Source organism: Poecilia reticulata, linkage group LG11 (genome assembly GCF_000633615.1).
Source record: "Poecilia reticulata strain Guanapo linkage group LG11, Guppy_female_1.0+MT, whole genome shotgun sequence".
Taxonomy (NCBI): Eukaryota; Metazoa; Chordata; class Actinopteri; order Cyprinodontiformes; family Poeciliidae; genus Poecilia; species Poecilia reticulata.
The window spans coordinates 25459941-25470758 of NC_024341.1; the positions used below are offsets into that span (position 1 = coordinate 25459941).

At 36.6% G+C, this 10818-nt stretch overlaps 1 protein-coding gene across 5 annotated transcripts in view; it reads right to left on the bottom strand.

The window, feature by feature from the left end:
* Positions 1-9386, bottom strand: part of samd12 (sterile alpha motif domain containing 12) — a 147910-nt gene extending 138524 nt beyond the window's left edge. Inside the window, exon 1 of one of the 5 annotated variants that reach the window (XM_008422740.2) lies at positions 8602-9129. In XM_008422740.2, the coding sequence (XP_008420962.2) occupies positions 8602-8662 (61 nt within the window). In that variant the 5' untranslated portion in view covers positions 8663-9129. Of the gene's footprint in view, positions 1-8601; positions 9156-9187 lie in introns of those variants that run through there. The other 4 variants (XM_017307290.1, XM_017307288.1, XM_017307289.1 and 1 more) reach the window with 4 other exon arrangements.
* Between the last annotated feature and the right edge of the window lie 1432 nt (positions 9387-10818).

Consider the following 10818-nt stretch of genomic DNA (forward strand, 5'->3'; position numbering starts at 1 on the left):
CTCATATGGAGGTAATTTTGGTGCAAAAGTATGTGAAGTTGAAGTCGGAGTGAAAAATCATCCAGTGGAGCCAAAAATTGACTGAATTTGTTAGTTTTTTACTAACTTGTCCTGTCATGAACTTTAACATTTAATGTGTCAATTGGTGCAGTCTGGTGCATTGGTGTCAATTATCTCCTTTTTAGTTGTCGTTTTGGTTGATTTGTTTATTTACTCTGGGTGTTTAAAATGTCACCCAGTTCCAGTGTTAGATGCTCATTAGAAATTAAGATTGTCTTTGAGAMTATGTACTTTTCATTACACACAAAAAACAGCAACTTCAAGCTATTGCTGCCATTACTGCTGACTCTAAAATAATAAACCAGCACAGAGAGGATCCTCAGCAGCTCTGAGTCGACCTTGTTGCTTTTTCCTTCTCCTGGATTTCTTCCAAGTGAGCAAACAGTCTGAGAAAGTGACGCAAGCCGAGGCAGCAGAAGCCCTCCGGCCAGAGACGGATCCAGTTTAATGGTAATGACTGAACCTCTCTCAGATGGATGGAAAAGAAGAAAGTCTCGCTCCTGCATATCTGCTGCGAGATGGACAGATATTTGCACATTATATTTTCTCTCTGAAAAGCAGGCAGCAGCAGCAGCTTCAGTGCAGAATTTGAAAGATGGCTGTAGGTTCCCCTGCAGGAGAATGATTACACAACGCCGCCCTGCGACGACACGTTCCTCATCTTAATCCCATTTCCCTTGAATTAGATCGGAATGACGACCTGCTGTCAGCGCGGCTCTGGATTAATCCCAGCCAGGTGTAATCCTTCATCTGTGGTTCAAACAAACATGTTCATTCTACTAAATCTGACCCCGCGCCTCCATCATGGAGGCTGATGTGCGCTTTGTGAACAGGCCAGGGCGTCTGAGGGAGGAGAGAYGGACAAATCGAAGGGAACAACTTCAGCCACGGGGGTAAACACTGCTGACTGGAAATGACGTCYAGATMCGACTCTGATCAMGGCGAAGGCRCATGTGTCTTCATCACRGTTAGATATTACTCACTCCACACGTCTTTCTTACTCAAAAAGACAATAAGCCATGATTAATTTGCCACAAGGGTTGAATAAATCAGAAATATATCCGAGGGCGGATGCGAGATCCAGAAAACTGATCTATAAACACAGCAGGCTTGTTTCAATACACTGCAAAATCTTGGCAAATATTTTTGTTTAGATTCTAGAGAAACTATCTTAGTACACTTGAAATGAGACACAACTGATTTAAAAGTAACTTTTCATGAAGGTGTAGCAGCTTGTTTTAAGTCAGTAATTGCTTAATTTTGATGAAAAACTTAGTTCCACTGGCAGATTAATAAACTTAAAACATTTTCCTTTTTTATAAGTGAAATAATCTGCAAGTTTTCCATCAAAATTAAGGAACCATTTACTTAAAAYGAGCTGCTATATCTTGCTGAGAAGTTACTTGTAAATCAGCTTTGTCTCATTTCAATYTGGCTAAGAWATTTGCTGTAGAARCTAAAAAAATACTTGGTAAAATGTTGYATTTTTGCAGTGACAGGTTTATACTGAGGACTGTTTACTAATTAGATTAATTAAATGACTTGTTRAAGTAACTGGCTGGATTGCATTTTGTTYAAAAGATTAGAGCCATCACAAAATATACACCACACTTTTCAGATTATAGTTACTAGAAACCTTTGAGGAAAAGCAAAAACTTTCAAATCTTCTTCAGTGGCAATAACAAAAACTGAAGTTTGTGTGGAAATATACAAAATTAAAGCTTATGGAAGCATAAAAACTCCTTTTTTAATATTCACCTTTACTTTGATAAGAATCTAAACATTTTTAATGAATGAAGATCAGACAAGATATAAGTGAAAACGATAAGCGAAAAAATAATGTTTGCATCAAAAAGGTCCATTATTTTCTGAAATAAATTAATTAAACTGGACGTTCTTTKGTCCCTTCCTCCTTTAACTTCTTGAATAACGTCTCTACATAAACTCAAAGCAGGAATGCAGAACCAGTTTCCTTCGCCGGCCACTTATTTCTCTCCATTATAGTCACAGAAAAACGCATCAGATCCGGCTCGGCTCGGCGTCAGTCTGGCACTGCTAAATTTAACTTTGGTCACTAGGTTACGACTTTGTCAGCTATTTTGGGAAAGCTCCTCCATCTGCGCAGAAACTTAAGGTTGAATTATTCAACAGAATCTGTTCAGGTGAATAACGTGATGCATAGAAGAAACGRATCCACAGGTAAAGCAGAGCAAATATCCAGAGTTTTCCTTCATTATTTATATTTTTCCATTYRTTTTCTGCACAGTGCCTGGTTATTTTCAGAGGATTTATTATTTGTCCAGCTATAAAACTGGATCAAGAACACTTTTAATTACAGCGACAAATATCAATTATTTTATTCAAAGATTAATCAGATAGAAAAAATGTCACATTCTGCAGATTTTTCATTTGACTTTCTTACAATATCATAAACACATTRAMAGAATGAAGATAAATAACTTTCTTTTTAAAATCAGAAAATCAATATTTTATTGTTAAATAGCAATAATATGGCATTTCTTTAACGCACGATTAATCATTTGTACCAAAGGACGTATCTGCAGCTAAAWAAAACTTAATAACTTTATGCTAAACTCTTTCTGCCTGACAGCATCAATACAGTGTAGGATTAGAAAGTATTTTTTGGTTTACTGATCAATAATTGGCTGGGAAAATGTTTTATATGAGATTTTCTTTCTTTTCTTTTTTTTTTACAGAATTTGAACCAGGTGAAGAAGAAAGCTACGCCACTTTGAGTACAACATATTTACAGACAAATGTTTCTTGGATGCAAATTTTATATATTTTTTGTACAAATTTGGCATAATTAAAGCCTTGAGTGTGATTTTTTTCATTTCCTTTTTTGAGTTTGTATACGCCAATTAACGATTATTTGATTACTAAATTAGCTGATTAATCACGATTAATCACTTCAGCTTTGAAGCAAAACATAAGCGAATTCCAGTTTGGTCATAATGCGATTACTCATTACGCAGCAGCAGCAGATAGGATCAACCTTCACATCATTTCTGACTGATTAAACCTCCGGAGTGAAATTCAAATAATCTGCTGACTGGCTATAAAGCAGAGAAAAAGCAATGCACACATTTTCCAGCCTTCATTGCCAGAATTTGCTGAACACGATGCTGAATGGTGATGAAGCGTCTTCCAAAGTAAAGCCCACACAGGGAGCAGGTCTTCCTAGACCTCTGTTTTCTCACACAGGTTTTTGTCATCTCAGGTTCTAAATGATTTAGTAGACGACCCATATTCTGCTTTGCACAGGTCATTAGTACAGCACAGATGGAAAACAGTGATGCAGGAGAGCGGTGCGCCTTTTTTCTCCAAACATCACTTCTTAAAATAGTGATGTTCTTGTTCCGCTTTGTTCCACCCAGAGGATATTATTCTTCTGTCAGGAAGAAAGAAAGAGCAAATCTAAGCACAAAGCGCGAGTGTTATGTCTACTGCGCTCTGTGAAACAGCAGGTTAAATATAAATACAACTAATCCGCAGGTTTCTGTAAAGGGAGGGGAAAAATGGAACAATTAACACTTCACTACTAAAATGTTGTTAAAATCCTGGATTTCGCTCTAAAAAGACCAAAATATACAAAGAATACCTCAATATTTTACAACATGTGGAAACTAAGTGTCAAACCAATTAAATGAAATGCATGATACATTAAAACAGTCAATTTCCATTTGTATGATTTGTTTTTCTCTTTCTACCAAAGACTGAAGGACAAAAGTTTTCAGTCCAATGCTTTGGTCTCAAATAGCCAAACTTCATAACTCATTTTGTTTGTTGTCGTTTCTGTTGGTTTGCTTATTTATTCTGGATATTTAAAATATCTTCCAGTTCCAATGTTAAAAGTCCATTAGACATTAAAATTAATTCATATTTTCTAGGGTATTCTTGTATTATTATATCGTCCCAAAACAACAATAGTGTAATTTATCCAAGTAACTTCTGGGACAATTTCTTTTCTTGACGGCCTATTTCCAATTAGTCTGGATGAAATTTATTAATAAAAGACACATRAAATGTTGATTTTGTGCACAAACCTCAATTTGATGCTTTTATTTTGATAAGTAAGCTTTTAATTTGAAGGTAAAATCTTTTTCCTTACTCAAGCAGTAAGCAAGGTGTAGGAGATGCGAGTTACCCGAAGGAATCTCACTTCCTCCTAGGAAATAAAATAAAAGGTCGATAAAGAGCGTAAATATAAGTTTGTTGATTTTGAACAATTGTTATAAAGTTCTGTGTGTCAGTCTGCTGGGATCTAATCTTGTTGTACTTCTGCTATCATAAAGAAGATAAAATATTTCCAGTTTCTTCCAAAAAATACAGAAAAATTAAAGTTCAGCTAATGATCTAGCCCACGACAATCTCATTTACATCCAGTGGTGGATATTTATGGTATCGTTGATCATTTATTGTGATAAATCTATCATGAAAAGAATTTTGATTTATCATTGTCACAAAAAAGCAGTCTGTATTGTCATTTTTGTTCATTTTACTACTTTTTCCACTGTGCGCATTACAAATAGGCTGGTTTTTCTTTGTTTGCCAACAGCTATAGTTACCTAAAGAGTAGTAATAACTAGTTTTTATCTTCACTTTTATCATTATTACAGTAAAACCACAACATATAATAATAAAGCTTTAAGTTCACATCACACCAAATAAAACCAGTATAGATTTGTGACTTCATATGTCAAATGTTAGTAAGATAAATACGCAAAGAGTCCAGCTAATCCATGACTAATCCAGGCAAATTAAGGCAATAAGCCATGGTTTCTTTACCCCAGAGCTCATTTAACCCATTGAAGACCAACTCCAGACCCCCTGCTGGTGGTTTGTGGCCCACAGTGGCATCCTGACCCGAAACCATGAACCTCCAGAAACACTGCTTGTAGCTGAACAGTCATTTCTGCTGCATGTTTTCACCATTTAGAGCAAATATAGCAACCAAGCCAGATGGACATCAGCTGGCTTTTACACACCAGCAATCACCCAGAAACCTCGTAAACATTATGAGGAACGCCAGTTAAAGTGACACAAAAACTAAATGCAAAACACTTACAGCAATCTGTCTCATGATAGTACTAGTATAAATGTTTGGCCCTTTAAATATTCCCACTGCTTTTGCTTTTTCTTGGTCAAACTTAAATGGTTTATATCAAACTCGTTTTAATATATAAAAAACAATAGCAAAAACATGAGTCTGCAGCTAACGTTTTTATGCAGAATTGTTTTAATTCAGCCACGTTGACGAGTTTCAGCCCATTTAAGGTACAGTCTAAGCCCGAACAACAAATCAATCACATGATGATACACACATGATCAATATCAATAAATGATACGCCTGATAGAATATTCAATATATCCAGAACCATAAAGCATTCTGGGAGATATAGGACAGAAAGGAAAGGCTTTAGCCGCTCAACATGTCACGGCTAACTAAACAAAGTTGGTGGAATCAACTCACTCATTCTTTGGTTACCTAGCAACTCACTCATTCTATGGTTACCTAGCAACAACCTGTAGAGTAACTTGCGTTGCAGCTGTTTAAGGTTTCTCCACTGGACGTTGTAACTGCTTAAAAATAGAGAACGTCAGCATGGAGAGAAAACTGTTGATAAAACAGGAACCAGTTCGACAGTAATTTAGATATTTTAAACAAAAACAAATTAATTATAGATATTGACAATTATTGATATCCACCGATATGAAATGCTTTATTGCAAAATATTTTTCAGCCATATCGTCCAGCCCCAATATGATATTCCAATAGGATTTAAGTACAGACTTTGACTAAGCAACTCCAAAATCTTTTTTTTTTTTGCCAGACTATAACGCAACCATCTCCGTATTTGACCGTTATGTTCATCTTTTCCTGAAATTATGTTTTACATGTAGCGCACAGAGCTCCTCCTGCGGATGCACAGAATTGTGACACTTAATATTAATAACTATAACATGATGTAACAGATGCACAGATTCCAAAGCTTTACGGCATCGCTTTGTAAATCTACAGAATATTTTCCTATAGACGTGGGGATCATGTTATTTTCTCATCGTGAACTCTGACCTTAACCGAGGCCTGCAGTGTTTTACATATTCTGGGTTTTTATGTGACCTGCATGAGGTTTTTAAATGTGGTTTTGGAGTCAATTAGCTGTTCCTGTGAATGTGATTTAATAAAATATTGACAGAAGAGCTAAATCTGAAGGAGAAAATGCTCAATAATGATGCCAACAGTATTATTCATTTTTTCTAAAACATGAAAAAAGGTCAGATGCACAGCTTTTTATCTGGATCTCTGAATGAGAAACTGCTTCATCGCTTCATGTCTCCAGTTATAAAAAAATCAGTTTGTGCTCTCGGATCTGATGTTACTGAAGTGTCACTGAAGAGAAACGCTGCTCATAAATCATGTCTCGCAATGACACAAGGTGGTGAGTCACTGAAGGTACCGAGATGACCTGCAGACAAAAACGCAATTGTCACTGTATTTTATTCTTTGTTTGCATAAGAGCTGCAGCTCAAAAGAACTGTGAATTTAACTTTTTGGGTTTATTATTTTACAAGCTTCTTGTTAGTGAACTGCAGTCAGATTATTTCCAGTTATTACCAAATCCAGCTGAATATGTTGCATCAGATTTTCACTTTGATTTCATTCCCTGCCCTGAGTTTGCAGTACGATGTCAAAACATTGTTGAGACGGCAAACATGTTGAAAGAGGAAGATTACTCAAACCAATTGGAACGTACAGATGTTACCTTTGCGGTGTCAATATTACAGTGTTTTTCCTGTCTGACAGATAAAAGTCATGCAAAGGACAACATTTGCATTTGGATGAGATAGTAAAACAAATATTCGGCAGACCAAATGTTTTATTGTTGCAAGTTTTACGGGTAAGTGTTGATAAAGACGTGCTTCATTAATTCTACGAGCTAAAATCACTACCAGGGCTGCAACTAACGATTAGTTTAGTTATCGATTAATCTATCAGTGATCCTGACAATCTGATAAAGCAACACATTCTACACAGATTATTAATTTAAACACTTGAGCCTTTTTTTATACAACACTAAGAGCMCATTAAAAGATGCWAACAAATCAAWTCCTTTTMCAAGTACAAAAATAAACATTTTATTGCCTAAAATGCCATAATGTAGCATTAATTTGCTAAATATGAACTAGGTGAAGCTAAAAATGTTGACAAAAAAGGTTTTTATCTTAAATGAAAAAAGTATATATTTTTTGTACAGTTTTAGCTTAACTGTCTATATATCCCAGTTAATCGATCATTAAATTATTTCATTAAAAGATTCATCGTTTCAGCCCTAATCTCCAGTCAGGAGACGAACATTGCACTAATGTTGGTTTACTGAAGGTTGCATTCATGGACCTGACTGTTGAAGGARTTTCTGATATTTGTCAAAATAAGTTGTTTTTTTGTTTATTGCAACACCATGTTGGCCACTTGGAACTGGGGCAATTTAAAAGCCTGATTTAGATGAAAGCACATTAATGTGTTAGAATGGCCTAGTCCAAGTCTGTTTCTAAACAAGAGCATCAGTTAATATCAGTAACTCCAAAAATATGAAAAATATGATTGTTTAAAGTCTTAAATATGAAATAAATCACATTTCTTTAAGTAAGTTGCATCCTGAAGAAGCTTTAGGTGTTTTTAAAGAAAAGTATTTGTGTTTCTTGCAATATGAATGTTGTGCCATACAGTTAGCCAAGAAGAGAAAGGTAAAATAGTTTTAATTGTCACTTTTATCATTATCAAAACAGAACTGCAAAATATTGTGATAAAATTTTAAATCCAACCTCTGGACTCTGAGCTGTTTTTTGAAGAAAAATGGGTAAATATTTCAAAACCTCTAAATCAAACGTGAAAAGCTGGTGAAGATACACTGCAAAAAGAACTGAATTAAAACCAGAGATGCTTCCACAAAGTATTGACTCAGTGAGGTTTAAACAAAAACTTTGACTCTTAAGGAGTTTTGGCTAAAACATGTTTATATACAAAGATTCTCCTCATCTTCAATCTAAAGCGTATACATTTTGTACAGTTTTGTACAATTACTGCTCTTGTACAATTTCTCAGCAATTGGCCTTTTTTTAAATCTGTACTTCAATTAACAATAATCAATTACTAAACTATGTCTCAAGGTTTACGCATCAAATAGTCTCATTAAATCATAATTTAAATGATAAAACCTTGAAGTTGTACGAATACTTTTTGTAATTCAAAGTAACGCCAGAAAACTCCAGCTTTTTCATGCATAATGTAAAATCTCCAATATAATGGCTTTCTGGGGATGGGGGTGTGTGTTTTTTTTTTCGATTTGTAACATGGGGAAAACATTGTATGCATGCAAATGACTATTTAAATAAAAATTAAAAGGGAGAGACTTTTAAAGGTCAACACGATCAGAGATAAATAAGCAGATTCTGGATGCAGGAGAGCCAGTCTTTACCGTCATGTCTGCACGGAGAAACGATGAATCACCAACATACCTCTCATTGGATTCTGGATCCACAAGATGCCTCCGATAAGGTGAGGAGACTGACCGAGCATCCCGACAGACCCACCGACTTTAAAGCGTCCAGACGGAAGCTGCCTTAAATAACTAAGGAGTCAATCACGAGCAGGAGAGGGTGACTCTTCAGGTCCACATGTCAGAACACCTGCTGCCTCAAATGACGAGCTTCAGACAGACTGGACTCGCTCTCTGTTGCATCACAACACAGGACATAACATCACATGCCAAGGAGAGGATGGTGGGGGGACTGAAACCTTTCTGTTTCCGCTGTTCTTCGTCCAGAAAACACACGCAGCGCCAGGTAGAGCCGGACGTGATTATGCAAAGACCTGTTCCCCCAGCAGGAGCCACACAAATGTAAAGGCAGAGGCTGCGCGTTCACTGCTCCTTGTGGAGAACACCTCCATTTCACTTCTACGGGGCAATAACAGCACGTATTCCCGACAAGTCACCCAATCACAGCTGAGCCGCCCGGGYTGGACGCTGTAAACCTTCAACTAGAACTAATTAACCCTGAAAAAACAAAACTGACAGCGCAGAAGGAAAAAACAAAGCCTTACCTTCGACCGCCATCGTGCTACTCCGTAGAGACGAACATGGTTTTCATCASAGTAGCCGAAATGTGGATGAAGAAAAAGAAAAACACAACAACTCAGCGCTCTTTCGTTGCACCTTGTTCGGCGTGTTATCATCAGTTTGCTGCGGGCAAGCTGCTGGAGCGCACAGCTGCTGCCTCGCAAAGCATTCTGGGACCTGTAGGCTAGAATATCAGAGGCTGAAAGAAGCCAGGAGCTTCTTTTAAAAGTTTTTAAAAAGGTGGATAGAGATGATCATGTGACGGATGAGTTTTACAGTTTATAGTATTATCCTCTGCCACTTTATGAATAATGACAATCACTAGTAACTTTTTCAAAAAAATATGTTTGTCCATATTTATTAAAATGGTCACCATGTCATGATGGTATGGTATGAGACCGATAATCTCTGAAAAAAAAATTGAGCTCAACTTTCTCCCTGAGCTCCTTGAGCCACTATTGTTGTCTACAAAAACACACCGCTTGTGACCAAAAACAGCCAATCAGGAGGAAGGCCTCAGCGCTGTCAATCATCCTCATGTATGCTGTTCAATAGACCCTTTTCACAGTGACGTCAGACAATGGCCACCATAACTCGAAACGGTGCATCTTTATTTCCGGTGTGATTTTGCCTCGGGAAACCTGACTGAAAAATTCACGGATACTCATTATCTTAAGGATACAATAAAAGGTAAGGATAATAACAGCATTAACGTGTTAGATAACCATCATTACTCATTGTCAAGCCACCATTCTCTAACTGTGTATAAAATAAACAGCCTCCGATCGGAGAGTAAACCAGCTAGCAGCAGCTTTAGCCACATTTGGGAACATSTATACGCTGATTGTCAGTGCTGTAACGTTTAGAGGTTCACTTTCTGTATCAACTTTAATAAAACAACATTTAAGTGTTAGCTATTATTAGTCATTGTCAATTTATCATTCTATTTAAAGGAACCGGCCTCCGATCGGAGAGTAAACCAGCTAGCAGCAGCTTTAGCCACAGTTAGGAAACATACACGTACACTGCTGCCTTTCAGTGCTGTGTTGTTAAAAGTTTCACTAAAATCACTGACATCTTCCAACACTGTTGTTTAGAAAAGCATTTTAAATATTGATTTAAGCGCCATCTGCCAAATAATTTACATATTCTGATGTGATTCATAATTTCTCCATTTGTTTTGTTGTCCATCTTTCTCAACAGTAGCCAACCTAACAACCTACCATATCTGAGATGGTCTCGTTCCTCTGTCCATGGCAGGTTCAGTCAATCAGCTGTGGGACATCTGGTGCCTAGTCAAAGTATCATGGGCCTCTTGATTTAAAAGGAGAAAAACCAGTTCAGAGCCTCCCTGCTCCTGCAAGTCACACTTCTTGGATGAACACTCATTCTGTGTAGCTGTGTTAGAAAGAAAATCTTTGTGTATCTATTCTATTAATAAATTAATTGATGTTGTGTAGAGTTCTGTAAAAAACTATTGTTAATAGCTTCTCTTGAGTCTACATATGAGTAACTTTTACATTTAAATTGCTTCTTTTTGTAAATTTTACACATCTAGCAACAAAGTATGTGGAGGAGAGGAAATGCTAAAATTAAAGCTGCCATTGTGCAACAA